General features: G+C 33.7%; 1 protein-coding gene across 1 annotated transcript in view; it reads left to right on the top strand.

Annotated features, from left to right (window-relative positions):
- LAMA2 (laminin subunit alpha 2) overlaps positions 1-19595 on the top strand; it is a 606716-nt gene that overhangs the window by 279924 nt on the left and 307197 nt on the right. Inside the window, exon 10 of the mRNA XM_082668794.1 lies at positions 7202-7362. Within this exon, the coding sequence (XP_082524920.1) occupies positions 7202-7362 (161 nt within the window). The remainder of the gene's footprint in view (positions 1-7201; positions 7363-19595) is intronic.

Consider the following 19595-nt stretch of genomic DNA (forward strand, 5'->3'; position numbering starts at 1 on the left):
CTTTTTGGTGTAAGGTTGTTTTTTTCCCTCCATAGATTTGTAAGAGCTCTAATAGTATGTCGTATTTGTTATGAACAATTTCTAGATTTTCTTTGTGTCTCATTATTATAGATAAGAATTTTTAATGTATATAATTTTAAAATTTTTATATAATAACCTATGAAAATTTAGAAAACCCACTTTAGCTATAATAATGACATGCTAAAATTATTATTCATAGCAATATTTTTCTATTGGATTTCTTACATGCCTTTATAATCCTAAAATTCTTATCTACTCCAAGTTTACACAAATTATTTATTTATTTAGTTTTTATTTCCTTTTATTCTTCCAGTTTTATTGAAATATAATTGACATACAACACTGTTCAAGGTGTTCAGTATAATGATTTGACTTTCATACTTCATGAAATGATTACCACAATAAGTTTAGTGAACGTTCATCATCTCGTATAGATACAAAATAAAAGAAAAAGGAAAAAAAATTTTCTTGTGATGAGAACTCTTAGGATCTACTCTGTTAACAACTTTCATGTATAACATACAGCAGAGTTCATTATATTAATCAGGTTGTACATTACATCCCTTGTACTTATTTATCTTATAACTGGAAGTTTGTGCCTTTGACCACTTTCATCTTGACCACTTGATTTCTTTTTATGATACTTAATTCTTTAATCCATCTGGAATTTATTTTGGTATATTTTATAAGAAAAGTTTCTAACTGCATTTTGTTTTTCTGATAGTCTCTTTTAATTCACCTATATTTAATATTATTTTTGTTTCTTTAAACATTTAAATACAGTCCCCCCTTATCCCTGGGGGTATGTTTCAAGATTCCCAGTGGATGCCTGAAACTGCAGATGGTACCAAACCCTGCATATACGATGTTTTTTTCCTATACAGACATACCTATGATAAAGTTTAATTTATAAATTAGACACAGCAAAAGTAACAACAACTAATAATAAAATAAAACAGTTATAGCAATATACTATAATAAAGTTATGTGAATGTGGTCTTTCTCTCTCAAAATATCTTTTTGTACAAATTCCATGCCTTTTTCATCTTAACCAAACACTTATCATGCCCTGTGGTCAAAACTTTTACAATTTGAGGTGCAATAGCAAAACTATCACAAATTTCTTTTTCCTTCTTCACAATTTCATAGATATAAGATTTGTTCTTATGGTAGACCTTAACAACCTCAGCATACAGTGTGTCTTTCTTAAGTTGAAAAATTTCACCTTTTCACTTAAAGGAAGCATTTCATGGCTTCTCTTTGGCATATCTGAATTGCCAGTATCACTACTCATATTTTGGGGCCATTATTAAGTAAAATAAGGGTTACTTGAACGCAAGCACTGAAAAACCTTGACAGTCAGTCTGAAAACCAATATGGCTACTAAGTGCCAGTGGGATGAGATATGCTGCCAAAAGGGATGATTCACATCCTGGGCAGGATAGAGTGGGATGGTGCAAGATTTCATCACTGTACTCAGAATGGCACTTGATGTTAAACTAATGAATTGTCTGTTTCTGGAATTTCCATTTAATATTTTTCGACCGTGTTTGACCATAGGTTAACTGAAACCATAGAAAGTGAAACCACAGATAAGACAGGACAGCTCTATGTTTACTTTTTAATTTGTATCTGTTACCAGTATTCTCTGCTATCTATTTGATTCTGCAGTTTGATTTTTCTGCTAAGTCTTTATCAGGGCCTTGTTTTCTTGTGTGTTTCATGATTGTGTGTGTGTGTGTGAGTGTGTGTGTGTGTGTGTGTGCGTGCGCACATACCTGTGTATTTTCTAGTTTACCCTTTCAGGATTCTTGAGTTTGTATGTAAAGTTCTCTGATATGTCCTCCTATCTTGAGTAGTACCTAGAAATTGTCTTTTGTTCCATAAAACCATGCTCTAGACTAGTTAATCAGAATTAGTCAACTTCAGGAAAGACACTGGTTTAAGGACTGGCTTACCACTCTAGAAAGTAATTTTTTTAGTTTCTGATCTCCAAGGGGTTTCTCTATTTCATAACAGCACAACCATTTTATATATATCTCTCTCTGCTAACTGTCTATCTTTAATTTCATCCTGCATAGTCAAGTGTTCTGAACAAGGAAGTCTTTATGGACATTTACTTCATAATATTTCCAGAAACAAACATTAATAGACATTGTTTATTACTTACAGTATTTCTACATTTGGTATCAAGGTCTGGAGATTTTAACATCAGAAACAAATATTAATTTGGGGGAATGCATCTGCAACCTTTATTGAACGGATTTCTTTTCCATTTGACTTATACATATGATTTAAAAAAATAAATGTATTAATGTTAAACGATACAGGCATATCTCAGAGATATTGCAAGTTCAGTTCCAGACCACTGTAATAAAGTCACACTAATTTTTGGTTACCCAGTGCATATAAGTTATGTTTACACTATACTATAGTCTCTTAAGTGTGTAATAGCATTATGTCTAAAAACACAATACCTTAATTAAAAAAATACTTCCTTGCTAAAAAATGCTAACCATCATCTGCGCCTGTAGTGAGTTGCAATTTTTTGCTGGTGGAGGGTCTTACCTTGATGTCAATGGTGGCTGACAGATCAGGGTGGTGGCTGCTGAAGGCTGGGATGGCTGCGATAATTTCTTAATATAAGACACCAGTGAAGTTTGCCACGTGGATTGATTCTTCCTTTCATGAACAATTTCTCTGTAGCATGTAATGCTATTTGATAGTATTTTACGCACAGTAGAACTTCTTTCAAATTTGGAGTCAATCTTCTTAAACCCTGTGGCTGCTTTATCAACTAAGTTTATGTAATATTTTAAATTCTTTGTTGTCAGTTCAATAGTCTTCACAGCATCTTCACCAGGAGTAGAATCCATCTCAAGGAATCACTTTCTTTGCCCATCCAGAAGAGTCAACTCTTCATTCATTAAAATATAACATGAGGTTGTGGCAATCCAGTTCCATCTTCAGGCTCCACTTCTAATTCTATTTCTCTTGCTATTTCCACCACATCTGCAGTGACTTTCTACACTGAAGTGTTGAACCCTTCAAAGTTATCCATGAGGGTTGGAATCAACTCCTTTCCAACTCCTGTTAATGTTGATATTTTGGCCTCTTCCCATGAATCTCAAATGTTCTTAATGGCATCTAGAATGGTGAATCCTTTCCAGAAGGTTTTCAATTGACTTTGCCCAGATCCATCAGCAGAATCACTGTCTATGGCAGCTGTAACCTTAGGAAATACATATTTTTAATGATAAGACTTGAAAGTCAAAATTACTTCTTGATCCATGGGCTACAGAAAAGATGTTGTGTTAGCAGGCAGGGAAACAACATGAATTTCATTGTACATCTCCATCAGAGCTCTTGGGTGACCAGGTTCGTTGTCAAGATGATCAGTAATATTTTGAAATGAGTCTCTTTTTTTTTTGAGCAATAGTCCTCAACAGTGGGCTTAAAATATTCAATAAACCATCTTAAACAGTTGTGCTATCATCCAAGTAGAGTAGATTTAGTATAAGTCTTAAGGGCCCTGGGATTTTTGGAATGGTAAATGAGCATTGACTTCATCTTAAAGTCACCAGCTGCGTTAGCCCCTAACAAGAGAGTCAGCCTGTCCTTTGAAGATTTGAAGCCAGGTGTTGACTTCTCCTCTCTAGCTATAAAAGTCCTAGATGGCTTCTTCTTCCAATAGTTGCCTGTTTCATCTACACTGAAAAATCTGTTGTTTAGTGTCCTCACCTCTGCGAATTATCTTAGTTAGATCTTCTGGATAACTTGATGCAGCTGCTTCATCAGCAGTTGCTGCCTCACCTGACACATTTATGTTATGGAGACGGCTGCTTTCCTTAAGCCTCATGAACCAACTTCTCCTAGCTTCAAACTTTTCTGTAGCTTCCTCACCTCTCTCAGCCTTTATAGAATTGAAGAGAGTTAGGGCCTAGCTTTGGATTAGGCTTTGGCTTAAGGGAAGGTTGTGGCTGGTTTGATCTTCTATCCAGACCAATAGAACTTTCTCCATATCAGCAATAAGGCTGTTTCACTTTCTTAACATTTGTGTGTTCACTGGAGTAGCACTTCTAGTTTCCTTCAAGAACTTTTCCTTTGCATTCACAACTTGGCTAACTGGTGAAAGAGGACTAGCTTTAGACCTTATTTCGACTTTTGACATGCCTTTCTCACTAAGCTTAATTATTTCTAGCTTTTGATTTAAAGTGAGAGACATGCAACTCTTCCTTTCACTTGAGCACTTAGAGGCCACTGTAGAGTTATTAATTGGCCTAATTTAAATATTGTGTTTGAGGGAACAGGGAGGCCTGAGGAGAGGGAGAGAGATGGGAAATGGCCAGTCTGTGAGCAGTCAGAACACACTCAACATTTATAGATTAAGTTTGCTGTTTTATGTGTGTGTGGTTAGTGGTGCCCCAAAACAATTATAATAGTAACATCAAAGCTCTGATCGCAGATCACCATAACAAATATAATAATAATGAAAAAGTTTGAAGTATTGGGAGGATTATCCAAATGTGGCACAGAGACACAAAGTAAGCAGATGCTGTGGGAAAAATGGTGCCAGTAAATGTGCTCAATGCAGGGGCAAACCATCCATGTGTAAAAAACAAAGTATCTGCAGAGCGCAATAAAACAGTGAAATAAAATGAGGTATTTATATTACCAAAATAAATTCTACTAGGTCATCATGGAAGGTCCTTTTAATTTACAGTACTTTAGGGTTCAGCTTGGTGTTTATTTTATTTAGGATTTTCTTATCTGGATTCATATGTTAACTTGTTCCTGGCTCTGACACCTGCCAGCTGTGCTACCTTGGCAAATCACTAAATTTCTCTGTGTCTTAGTTTCCTCATCTGTAAAGCGGGGAAGATAATAGGGTCTACCTCATATTGTTATTTTGAATGTTAATTAGCATATATGTAGTGTGTAAGCAAATTGTAATGCCTAGCATAAAATAAATGCTATTTAAATATTAGTCGTTATGTTTATTTTGGATTATCTTTGTTAGATTTTTATATCAGGTATTCACTAGCTTAATAAACTGAATTACATACCTCTCTGTTTTTTATATGCTCCATAAGAGTTTCAAACTTTGAAAACACTGTAAAAACTAACTGGTACTGAAATATTTTCGTGGGAATTCTTTCATCATTTGTCCTCTTTTGATATCCTTAATCAGCTTTGTCTAAGTTTCCTTTTTTTGCTTCCTTTTCTTTTTGTTTATGTCTCAAATTTACCTTCTTTCCCAGGTGTTCATTTTGTTTTTTAAAATTTTTTGATAATTACATGAAGTAAGTTTTAATTTATTTACATTTTTTAAAATAATGGAATATTTAAACCTAAAAGTTTGGCTTCAGTTTTTCAACATCCAATGAACATTGCTAAGTTCCTTTCTTACTGCTTTTATATTCTATTTAAAAAACTATTTGATCTGCAATTAAAGTCTTGATTTTCTTTTTAACCTAAGAGTTATTAGGAAGAAATATTTATTAATTTTTAGAGTGTCTGAGTTTTGCATAAAATTCTATCTTCATGTATGATATTCATAATTAATTTAATCCTAATTTAATGTAGCATTTGTTACAAATATAGAAGTAGCAATTTATGTTAAGAAAATAAGCCTTAAATAATTTCTGCTTTGAGAAATTGAACATTTTTGTGGATTAAAGATAAGCTACAATAAGTATTTATATGCCATTTAATATATAATTCAACATAATTAGATTATTCAAATTTTTGTGTTTTGCTTTTTACTAATTCATGTGTAAATATTTAAAGTTGGTAGGTTAATGTCATTCTCAGCCATTGATTTTGGGGCAATTTTCCTTTGATTTCCAGTATCTTTCATTGTCTGTATTTTTTTGTACTTCTAATTAGTGCTTATTTGGAGCATAAATATAATAACTTAAATTATGTTTTTATTGTACCTTTAGTAATGTAAACAGAGAGCTTGTTCTATTGAATTTATTTTAATTGAATTCTACTTTGGCCATCATTAATATTACTACAACTGTTTTTAATTTTCTATATGCTTTCCTAATGTATATTTACCTTCTTTTATTTTTAATATTTCTTGTCATTTTGTCTATTTCTTGTGAACATTACATGCACATATTTTTAATCAAAAGAGTAAGACTAACTTATGTATTGTTAGTATGTATGTTTGGCACTCTTTCTGTCATTGTTTTATGTTTTCTCAGCATAATGTTTCCTTGCTTTTTTCTCCGTTCTTTTGTTTTTTGAGTGGACTATATATTACTGATTTGCTCTTATATTTTTCCAGATTTTGAAGGTCAATAACTTGTATTCTTTCATGTGTTTTTTTTCTATTTTTCTAATCAAAGACAAGAATAAAAATTGTCTCTTGCATTTCTCTATTTAAAATAAGCAAACTTAAATGGCTATTATTTCCCTCCTCTATTCCTTTTTATCCCCCAAATATGTATTCCCATGAACACCCTCAGTCTCTTTTAAAAATTTACTTTATTGAAGTATAGTTGATTTACAATGTTGTGTAAATCACAGCCAAGTGATTCAGTTATAGATATATATATATACATTCCTTTTCATGTTCCTTTATATTATGGTTTATCACAGGATATTAAATATAGTTCCCTGTGCTATACAGTAGGACCTTGTTGTTTATCCATTCTCTATATAAATAGTTTGCATCTGCTAATCCCAAACTCCCAGTCCATCCTTCCCCCAACCCTCTGTCGCTTGGCAACCACAAATCTGTTCTCTAAGTCTGTGAGTCTGTTTCTGTTTGGTAGATAAGTTCATTTATGACATATTTTAGATTCCACATATAAGTGATATCATATGGTATTTGTCTTTCTCTTTCTGACTTCACTTAGTATGATAATCTCTAATTGTACCCATGTTGTTGCAAATGACATTATTTCATTCTTTTTATGGCTGAGTAATATTCCATTTTATATATGTACCACATCTTCTTTATCCATTCATTTGTCGATGGACATTTAGGTTGAACACCCTTAGTCTTTTTCTTTGTTGTACTTAGTGATGTTGTACTTAGATGATTGTTGTTAGGTTTTTTTTTCAAGTAGTATATTTTTATGCCCAAGGCACTTTCCCATCTTGTGATAGTCTGAGGGGGGTTATGAGTCAGTTAGAAAATATTGATATGTGTCTCATCTACCATTAGGTCTGGCACCTGGGTCCTGTCATTGCAAACCTGGCTTCAGAGGGGTGAGCTGTGATCGGTGTGCCAGGGGCTACACTGGCTACCCAGACTGCAAACCCTGTAATTGCAGTGGTGCAGGGAGCACAAATGAGGACCCTTGTTTTGGACCCTGTAACTGCAAGGTATGTTGTTTATTCTAGTAATGTCCCATTGTTTAGAGCAAAGGTCATTTTTTTTGGTTTCTGTCATATATCTGCAGGCATTAAGCAATTGGAACGTCTGTATATCTCCATTCTCTATTCTATTGGTGGCATTCCTGTTAAGTGTCTTTAGAACCAGGTTCACTGCAGCAAGACACATGCCATTTGTCTAAAAACCTACAAATACAGAAGATAAGTCACCTTGAGAATGTGTTATTTTATAACAAAAACAGGTTTCCCCCACTACCTATCTAGTCTGTTAATTTGAAAATACACAACAGTAAAACTAGCAATCCTTTAAATCTACTGTACACTCAAAACCACTTTAGCTTTGTATCTAATTCTGAAAATAATTCTGTCAAGGGTTTTATTCTAGATTTTTAAATAATCTTCTGAATTTGAACCCAGATAGGTCTGAAAATACCATGTTCAAAATCCTCTGTGTAATTACCAAATAATGTGAGAAACCCTAGTGGAATTGATTAAATGCTCAATATTTCCTCCCAAGAGTACTTTCAGAAATTGCAACTTTATTTGTTGTATACACTCAGATAATCGTGTTAACACCAAGGGATATATTACACCTGCAGCTTATACACATAGGGGAAACATAGAGGCAAGCCCAAGTCTAAACTGATAAAACTGATTTCCTTTAGCTATAGTAATCAGTTCCAAAACGTTCAGATCAGACAGTGTTAGCTATATTAGCTGAGAAAATAACCACTTCATTGAAAAAGTTAGCATTCCATACTGATGTAAAAATAAATGTTACTTCTTTTTTTCTTTGTTCTCAAACATAGGTGGAATCTTATTAAGAATCTTTCCTTTATTAATTCATTAGTCTTCTCTAGGCAGCTATAAATTATATGCTGATAGTTGTTATTTGAGTGTGCATATGTATACAAACGTTAGACCATAAAATAAGAAGTAAATATTAGTATTGATGTTGAGTGTTCATTTATTGAGATAGGAATGTCTGAAATAGGAAGCTAAATACTATAATAGTTATATAATAAGTATATGTTTTATCAAGGATAATTTAGGTACCTATCTTGGACCACTGAAACAATAAAACTCCTGTCCATATAAACAGGCAGAAAGTGTACAGTCCATGGTAAAGAGTTGCCATGTACTGAAATATAGTAAATTAACTAGATTTAGTACCTTTTATTCTAATATTATCAGAAATGGAGACTTACACTTGTAGATCAAGACTGGAGTGGTCTGTGGGTGATCACTTTTTAAAGGACACCACCTATCTTCATCCTGTATGTCTTTTGGGGTGATCCTAGAGGCTCTTAATGCATCTTCTCTAATATTTACCAAATATATTTCTTGTGTGTGATTTATTCCTTTTCCAAAACTCCACAGAAATCTCTAACCTTTATCACTTGCTCAAATAAAGTACAGACACAGCTGTGCTTAAAATGGAAGAGAAACCTCCTAAGTCTCTAGAATATGGGAAATCAAACTGGACAAAAAAGAAAGGGGGCTTCCCTGGTGGTGCAGTGGTTAAGAATCTGCCTGCCAATGCAGGGGACACGTGTTCGAGCCCTGGTCCGGGAAGATCCCACATGCCGTGGTGCAACTAAGCCTGTGCACCACAACTACTGAGCCTGCACTCTAGAACCCACTAGCCACAATTACTGAGCCCACGTGCCACAACTAATGAAGCCCATGTGCCTAGAGCCCATGCTCCGCAACAAGAGAAGCCACCACAATGAGAAGCCTGCACACCGCAACGAAGAGTAGCCCCCGCTCGCTGCAGCTAGAGAAAGCCTGCGCGCAGCAATGAAGACTCAAAGCAGCCAAAAATGAATTTAAAAAAAATTATAAGAAAAAAAGAGAAAGGGAATATTGTTACACACATACTATATATAGAAGGGAGATGCCCAGTAGTTTTGCGAGGAAAGAGAAACACATAAAGGAGGCAGACCCCATTCATTTTCCTTGAAAACTATATAGAGAAAGGCTAGAACAGGAGAGTTGTCGCCATTAGCAGAGATCCAAGGGATAGTTCCTCGAGCCACCACCTGCTCTCTGCCTGCCTCAATATTGCACTAAGGGTGATTATAATCCTAATAAGAAAAATGCCTTCTACAAAGTCACTTGAAGCTCTACATAGACAATTAAAACACAACAATAAGCAATTAAGAAATCATAAAAGAGAATGAAAAATTAAGTAACTAGCATCATGAAAAGAGTTACCCTTCAACTATGTGATATTTTAAATAGATTACTATAAGTTCTTATAAACTAAATGTTTTTTGGGATAAAAACTTGCAGAAAGCAAGTCTCAGTAGATATCTACATAATTTTAAAAGTCATGAATTATATGCATGTTTAACAAAAACATGATTTGACATAGGATTGTCAGTTGATTATTCAAAACAACATATATCAAATGCTATTTAACAGGTAAAACATTATTGAGAAGCTAAGATACTAGAGACTTAAATTCAGGTAAAGTGATATCTGTAAAAGTGTTCATCTCCAAAATGTCTATTAACCAGTAAACATTTGCACATTTATTCTTTTTCACTATAATATATAACAGTTTTCCATAATTTTTTTAGAAAAATTATCTACTGAAGTTTGTAAACATTTTAAGAAAGTACTTTGTCATAAAGTCTTGGGCCTAAATTTATTTCTATTATAAATTTTAAATGACTAACATTCTATTAAAATGCAGTACTGAGAAAAGTTGACACCGCTTTTCCCATTTCTGCCATTTCAAATACAAGTATTCTGGATAAAAAAGAGCAAATAAATTTGCAATCACGTAGATTCAGGAAAGAAAGGGAATTTCCTAGATGTTAAACCAAAGAGGGAGGTCTGAGTTAAGCACAAACTCGAGCAAAACTGTGCAATTAAGGTCATTGGGGGGTGGGGTGGGGGTGGGAGACTGGTCATAGTCCTAAGATGGGGGTTAAAGTTTAGAGTTTTAATGGCTTTTCTGAGACTTGACACTAGGATTTGGACTCACTGAGGGAAATTGGAACTGAATTCACTTAAGCTTAGACTCTAGAAATGTCCCCTGGCAGTGAAACAAACAGGCACGAGAAAATTGCACCTGCAAGCTAGGAGTGGCATAGAAAACATTCTCTTTCCTTTCGGGCTCTAGGTGGGTAAAAATAGTGCATTGTCAAACCCTCAAACCTGTGTGCCACATGGGAATGGGGTCAGTTTTATTCTCCCTTTCTGTGCTAGAATTCTTCAACAAGTCAAGCAAATGGTATTTCCACAGGAAAGAAAGTATAGCCTTAACTGACAGTGAGCTCACTGGAAAGCAGTATACTGCACAAAAGGAAAATAACTACAAAAGGGAATCAGAAGCCGTAAAATTCAGAATATTTGTACACTAAAAAAATAGGATAGTCTAAAAAAATTATATAAACAAAATATGTAATCATACTTTTATAATATAAATAATAGAATAAAATATGTAGAAAATGTACAGTCATAAAAATATGACTAGAAAATAAAAGAACAAAGAAAGAAAAAATAGGAAAAAACAACACAAAATAGGGCACTATATTAAAAGAATACGCAGGTGTGGAAAAACATTACTGTAGTTTACTTCTAGAAATAAAAATATATGTAGTCATTGAAATTTAAAATTCAGTAAATGGGTTGAACAAGAGATTAGAAACTGCTGGATAGAGAATCAGAAATACAGAATGGAGGAAATTACTTGTAAATTGTCATAGGGAGATAAAGAAATAAAAGTGTGAGATGCTAAGTGGCATGGCTGATAGAATGATAAAAAAACAACATAAAATTTAGCAGGACTGGCCAAAGAAGAGATTAGATGAAATTGGGGAGAAACAATATTCAAGAAATAATGAAGGAGTAAAGAATTATGTAGAATTAAAATTATACATCCTTTGAAGAAGATAAAAAAAAAAAAAAGACCACCAGCAGGTCTTATAGTAGAAACCCTGCCCACTAGTCAAGACAAAGAGAAAAATATTAAAACTAGAGACAGATATCAGATTATTGTGTTTCCCACTAATAGTCCAACTTCACTGAAAAAAATTTTCAGAATATATGTACTTTAGTCAAAGAATTTTGAACCCAGAAGAGTTTCACTGGATTGCAGAATACAAGAATCAGTTTATAAAAAGCAGTAGCATTTCTATACACTAGTGATAACCAATTAGGAAATGTAATAAAAATATTTAGAATAGTAACAAAACTATGTGGTGCTTAGAAATAAATGTCTCAAGTACAGGTATTTTTTAAAAGATTATTGAAGACCATAAAGTAATATTTAAAATGGGGAGATAGCTGCTAATATCAAGTGCTGGTGAAAATCTGGAGAAATGGAAATGCTGTTATTAGGATGAATTAGTACCACTACTTAGGAGGCCAATATGGCATTATCTAGTATCATTAAAGATATTAAAAACCTGTCAGCCAGCAACTCAATATCTAGATGTTTACCCCAAAAGAATCTTATATAACATGTATAAAGAGACATATAAAAGCATGTACAAGATGTTCAACATAGACCTACTTGTTATAATGAAAATTAGGAAAAATCTAAATATCCATAAAGAAGAAAAAATAAATTATAATATATTCATGTAATCTGGTACAAGAAACAACTCGAGTGAGTGAAATAGGTCTTATTTGTAAAAACACTGATAAATTTCAGGTGAAGTGAAGGAAAAAAATGCCATTATATTATCATTTACGTAAAGTTGTAAAACATAAAACATTCTGTGAGCACACAAATATAAATTTTAAAAATTTAAATACACTGATATTATGTGTACTAATTTCAGAATAATAGTTAACTCTAGAGAAAGAGGGAAAGGAATAGGATAGAAGCGCAGTGAGAGAAGTGAGATTCAAATGCGCTTAAGTTTTATTTCTTTAAAAATATAACTGAAGCACACTTGGGAAAACATTCATATTTTTTGCCTCTAGGTTGTGGGTAGTGGATAATTATCATATTATATGTACTTTTCTAATGCTTTAAAATAATTCCAGATTTAAACTTTCTCTAATTGAAGGAAAAAAAGGATTTCCTGATTTAAAAAGAGGTGAACAAAATTTCTCACTTAATACACTGTCAAATACTATTACCTCTACACATAAGATTTTCTGTTATATCCTTCTTTAGATAATGATATTACTGAGCACCCCATCCTAATTATATTTCAAAATATGAAAACAATGCAACACAAAAATATTTACTAATTGTTATGCATTATTAAAATTTTGAAAATTCCTCTCTCTTCTGGTAAATTACAAGAGATAAGACAATCTCAGATATATGACAAATCAAGTAAATGTAAATACTGTTCTGACTCTTGGTATTTGTTCATTTTAAGTACTACATGCTAAAAATTGGCTCTTTTGAAGTTTGGCATCATATTATGTATCCAAAGTCAGTTGGATTGCAGGCTCTGATAAATAATATAAATAGACATTGATCTAGGTAGGAACATGTGCTTTTATTTTTATCAAAGTCATAATGGAAAGATAAACAGTGAAGTAAAAGACTAGAAATCAAAATCTGTATTTTCATCTTGTTTTGCTTTGCGTTTATTATTGCACTTTACATTAAGTTCTTACTGACACACAAAGTGATGTGATCTGACCTTGGTTTACCTCGCCAGAATATTCTTGAGCTTCAGCCACTGTCTTCCAGCCTTGCTTAATTTCTTGAGTCATCAACCTCTTTCTAACTCTGGAATTTTACAGATTCCATTCAGACTGCTGGGAAACCCTCACTCTGACCTTTTCCCTTTGCTTACCTAGGCATTTTTCAAGGCTCAGTTCCACTTCTCAGCAAAGCTATCCTTTATCCCCCGGTATAAATCGTTCTTCTGCCATAGTCACTTGTCACCTTTTTCTTTTCCTTTATGATCTTTTCACAATTTGCAATCCATTTAATGTCTTTTGCACCTCTGTGATGACATCAATTCTGTATATTTTCTTCGTCATTAAAAAATAAGAAGATAACACAGTGGCTCATACATAAAAAAGAAGGAAAGGAGAAAACTAAAAGAAGTGTGAAGATTTGACAGTTGCTTAAACTGTCTGATTCATATTTCTTAATCCATAAAATGATACTAAATCTTTCTTGCCCAGCTCTCAGTAGGTGTAATTATAACATTGAAGCCCTGTGCAAATATAAAGTATAATCATAAATACCTGCTGGATTAATTTTTTGATTATTTATATTGTTTTTACAAGTAGAGATGTTTCCGTTATTTTCCCCAATGGGACTTTTATGGTGTGTGCTAATATTTTTATTGGTTTGAGTTTCCCTCCTCTTTTCCGTTTATGTACAGGAATGATTACCTCTTTAACTTGTTCGGCTAGAACCCAGGGCATTTTTACAAGAGGCATTCGATTTATATATTTGATCCAAAATCTAAATTGCAGATGTAAAATTTTTAGCATTAAACGTATATACCAGAATTTGTCTCTTGCAACAGTTACAGTTCAAAAATATTGTTTTTTCTAATATTAAAAGTTAAGGTTGTAAAAAGTGAGAACTAAATTTTCATTTATTTTCTTCTCTCTCTCTTTCTAACCCACCAAGTATTTATTATTTAGCCTTGGAACAGTATATTTAAAGAGTAAACACTCAAGAAATAATGCTAATTATCTAATTATCCTTCTTTTGTTAACTTCTTTTAATACTAGGATACATTAGAATGAAGGCCATAACAGGAAAATCTGTAATTGACTACAAACACCCCAATAAACAAGCATGACTGCAAAATTTCTGAAGCACTATCACAAAAAATAACTTAAATATCAGTGGAGATATTCCTGGTAACTTTGTCAATAGAATTCCCAGTTGGCTAACAATCACAGATAAACATGTACTGTTGAAGTTTTTCCTAATTTATAAGAAGGTGGCTTCATAAGAAAGAATACAGGGGACCTATTGTGACTATATTTCTCAAGAGAGAAACTGCTAAGGAAACTATAGCAAAAATAAAACTGATGTCAACCAAACAATATGTCACTTCAAGAAAAAAGAACCTAGTCAGATTTTTCTAATTCAACTTTGTTTTTAGGGAAAAAAAAGTACTAAAGACAAAAAGGACAGTTATTACATATATTTTTTATAGGGTAGGCCACAAAATATCTAATTAGATATTCAGCTAAATATGTTCAGCAGAAATATGTATATAAAGCATATATTTCTCTCTAAGGGGATGAAAATTTGTTCTTGGCAAAAATATCATATCCATTTTATGTATAAGGCAAACATATTCACACAGTACATCAGCACATGCAGTGTATCTGTAGAATTAAAATTTCATGGTGGAGATGATTATGAAAAAAATGACTAAAGAGGCTCCTTAGGGATAAGATAATAAAAACTAGGTTGAGAACCACTGGTCTGAAGTGACACTTTTTATTATCACGATACATAAGAGAATAAAAATATTTATTATGTGGATTAATATTTGACAATGAAAAAATAATTAACTCTCATTAGTTTCTGTTTAATTTTTGTTAATATAACCAACTAGAGTAATGGTTTAGAAATGAAAAAACTAGAATATTTGTTTTTTAGGAAAATATGGTCATATAAGGGAATGTTAATCTCTAGAGTGGAAGTCTGAGCATTCTGGAAATTAAGTCTGGAGCATTCTGGAAATTACCTACTTCATAGGTTTAGGTATAAAAATAACCATTAAATTTGTAAATTAGAATCACTATTGAACTCTAAATAAATAAAATATTAAAATAAATATACTGGATTGACAAGAGCTATCCATTTGAAATGCTGAGAGAGAGAATAGATTAGACCCCATTTTGTTTAGATCAACAGTTAAAACAACTTTTAAAATTTGTATTAAATTACATGTTAACAATTCTTTTTAAAGTTGATCCGTACAAAGAAGTGATAGAATAATAGCTAAAGGAAAGAGAAGTCTCATAATGACTAAAATAGTATTTGGGCTAGAAGTCACAGACTCTCACCATCATTATTAGGTATTCAGGATCAATTGTTTTCACATCTGTGCTTTAGCGACTGAGTTGGATGGTGACACATTATAAGGTATTTGCCTTTGAAGATCTTAGTAATATAAGTGGCAAGAAAAGAACAAAAACGATGGTTTTACTGTTTGGATTGATTGATTGATTTAAAAGATCTACAATAGACATTCTTACATCTGTGAACATTCTAATTAAAGAGAACAGTGCTGCAGTAGCCTATTTTACTCCTATCATACAAACCTTGGGATACATCTTTTTCTTTCAGCCTTGTGGCTTCTCTGTGTTATTCTTCCTTCAGGGGGTTGGAGAACTTTGGTCATAAATCTGGTGTCAGATCCAGAGCACGTACTCAGTACTCCTCTTAGGGCAGTAACTCCCTTGTGCCTTATACTTATTTGTCCACATTCTTACTTCTTTTGCTATAATTGTCTTGAGGGCATTTTTTATATTCCCTCTGGCATTTCATATAATGCCTTATATGTAGTAGCTCAGCTATGATTTGATGAATGAATAATTACAGAGAATAAAGAAACAGTGAGAAGTGATATACAGAGCATTTATTAATAAGTTGATATTGATAGCAAAGGAAATTAAAATGCTTAACGAACTTACCCATAAAACTTACCCATCAAGCTGAAAATAAATTAGGAATACAATGAGGGGTTGCTTCATGGATGACAGTTGTTGATGAGTCATAAAGAAGTTTTGAAAAAGCAATTATGCACCTGGGAACCCATAAAAAGAATTGAGACCCAAGCTTCCAAGATCACATGTATTAGCAAACTACTAGAAAGTGGGGAACCTCTGTCTCTATGAAGGTTCAATAAAAGTCCTGGAACACCATGCTTCTGTGTTTGAATTGTGCCACTCTAAAAATCTAAAATTTATTAAATATCAAACTGTAATGTCCTCTAGTAATCACTATTTTAAAACTAGTATCTTTTTAAAGAAAACTCTGGAGACACAATCCTTCAATAAGAAATTACTTAGATATATACTCTCTCAAGGGAGATTAGAAAACTAAAAAGGAAGTAGAACTTGATATAACTAATTAATTCTATACATGTCCAGAGAGCAGAGTGCTAGGGAGCTAAAAAGATGTTCTCCCTGATTCTTCATTTTCCTACCAGCTTCAAGAGGCTCTTTAACCAGTCCATAAGGACACACATATAGGTACTATATCCACCATATTTACTATTTAGTGTTGGCTTAATATTCAACTGTAGTAGAGCTAGAGAAAAGTCAGAACCAAGAACTTCTCAACTGAATGAGTCTAGCTCAATCTGACTAGGAGCTAGAGAAAGTATGAAATAAAGAAAAAGTATGGTATAGACTCAGGACTGGAAAAGTAGAAGTCTAGAAACTTAAAGCGGTGGCTTCCAGCTGGGATGCTATACAATATTAGATAAGGTCTTTGCAAATTTATGAGTTGATAATTGCTTGTGAAGAGGGTTGAAGTGAATTGAGTATAGGATTAGCTTGAGGACCTGTAGCAGGATCTAAAATATTTTGCCTCAAAGATTTGTCACAATAAACAAAGTAAAACTACCAGTTGGCTAACCTGTTTTTATAGGTGTAGACATCCTATTATCTTTACGGTGGTGTGTTGGGGGACCCAAGACAACACTCCTTTTCAATGATTCACTAGAAGGATTCAGAACTCTGAAAAGCTGTTATACTTGTGGTTTATTAAAGTGAAAAGGATACAGATTAAAATCAGCAAAGACAAAAGGTGCAAAGGGAAGAATCAAGAAGAGGCCAAGCACAAACTTCCAGTTATCCTCTCCCAGTAAAATCATACATACATGATTCTCCCAGCGACAGTATGTAACAACACATATGAGGTATTACTAACCAGGAGAACTCACCCAAGTCTTGGTGTCCAGGGTTTTTATTGGGGGTCAATTAAGTAGATATGGAGTCCTCATATAACTGGCCTTATTTACTCAGTCTCCAGTAACCCCAGAAGTCAAACTAAGCTTTGAATTATTTCTTATTCCTAATACTTTACTAACATAGGCCTCTATTCTGTCCCCTCCAACAGGTCGAATTTTTAAACCATGCTCCAAAGTTTAAGTCAAATTCCACTCCTTCATAAATCCTCCTCAAGCCTTCATAGCAGAAACTAGCCCCTCCTCCTCTGTTTTGCCATAATTTAATTTATTTCTGAGATGATCTTTTTTTTGTGTGTGTGCGGTATGCGGGCCTCTCACTGTTGTGGCCTCTCCCGTTGCGGAGCACAGGCTCCGGACGCGCAGGCTCAGCGGCCATGGCTCACGGGCCCAGCCACTCCGCGGCATGTGGGATCTTCCCGGACCAGGGCACGAACCCGTGTCCCCTGCATCAGCAGGTGGACTCTCAACCACTGCGCCACCAGGGAAGCCCTGAGATGACCTTTTCATATTCCACCTTGCATTAAGGTTGATTGTAAATGTATCTTTTTACCCAACTCTAGATGCTGGCTTGTAAAAACAGAGACCTTGACTCACCCATCTTTATAGTCCCTAGAATGTCTACCCTAATGTGATGCTTCGGTTTATTAAATTAAATTGAATATTGCTATTATTTAATCATTACTTTTCAAGGTCATATTGCCAGGCGAAAATGTTGTTACAGAAAATGTAACTGATGTCTAAAACTTTCTAATTGTTGAACTCAGTCTGAATCTCAGAAAAGTGGTATTCCAAGCTTTCAAATTAGAGTAAATGAAAGTAGATTAGACCAACCACGTAAGAACACAGTGTACAGAACAGCTGTACTGTGTCTTCAACAGGATAAACTAAATTATGATTATGGATATGTTTCATCTTTCCTGCCTGTGTACTCTTCTGAAGATGCTCTCAACTTCAGGGTTTGGGGGATTTATTTGTCACCTTAGGTCTGAAATTAGTTTGATTAGTTTTGTTGACATCTACCATCTCAAAAAATCTGAAATTTACCTTAGAAACAAAAACTAGCAAAAATATCATTGCAGTCATTAAATCTGTGTACATATTGGGAGGCTAAAGTTTGACACATGAAACGGGCCTAGAGATGCCTCTTTGTTTAGGCTCCCGGCAATGTAGAAATGATTGAGGTGGTAAATAATTCATAGAAATTGAGCCCAAAAGTTACTTTCAAATAAATTATTCTCTTGGATACAAGGAGAACTTTTTTGTTTATTTTTTATAAATTTGTCTATTTTTTCTCTATTGTTCTTCCCTCTTCTGTCTTTCCCCCATGTTCTCAGATTTTATTATCCCATCTTCTGACCAATCTTGCTTTATTCAAAAGTGTTTTTATGAAACATCTACTAGGTGAAAAATATGACCACCAAGAGACTTATTTAAACTTAATAAAGTTTTATTAAGCTAGTGCTCAGTGTTGTACCAGGAACACTGCCATTTTCTTGTACTATAGAGGTAAGTAAGACAGGGTTCTACCTGAACAGATTATGGTATGTAGCTGGAGAGAATAATCTTAGAAGATACAGCAGTACATTTTTGTGGTTAGAATAGAGCAATGTGTAAAGGGCAATGGGAACACATTTGAGAGAGAAGTTAGTTCTCTAAGGAAAAGGAAAGCTTCAGAATTGAAGTAATAAGGGAATTCAAGGAAGAGGGAAAATGTGGAGCAATTTCGTGTGTGGGGAATATTGAGAATCTGTTTCCTGGAAAGCAGGGAACTTTCATTGAGAAGACATTAGTCAAGATTAACCATTCTTTAAGTTGAGAGATTACACCCTTCCCAGCTTTTCATCATATAGTCAGCTTTCCCTGGCTTGAATCCCACCTATAAACAAATAATTTTTCAGTGTATTGGGCCTAGGATTAATGAAACCAATTTGGAGAGCAGTCACTGAATGAGAACTATTTTTTCCCATAATGTTACTATATGATTAACTGGCTATACCAGCGGGTTAAAGCAAACACTGAAAATTAACCAGGGAAAATTTTCCTCCCTTCCTACTGGATCTCATCAGGGAAATAGTATAACTATCTGTCCCAGTTTCTCTACCTGTCAGATTCTTACGCTTGCTTCAAATATATGTATTTTTCATATGTGGAGTGAAAAGTATTTTACCATCTGTATAATTTCAGTGTTCTATTCTACATCCATGTATTAGCTTAATGTCTTTTATTTTTATCATATATCATGTGTTCCTAAGAGGAAGTACTTCAACAGCATAGAACGGTAAATAGTAAACCAAATGTCTAACTTATTGCTGTATTTATCGTGGCATTTACTCCATACCC

This window comes from Grampus griseus, assembly GCF_964374135.1.
Source record: "Grampus griseus genome assembly, chromosome: 13".
Lineage (NCBI taxonomy): Eukaryota > Metazoa > Chordata > Mammalia > Artiodactyla > Delphinidae > Grampus > Grampus griseus.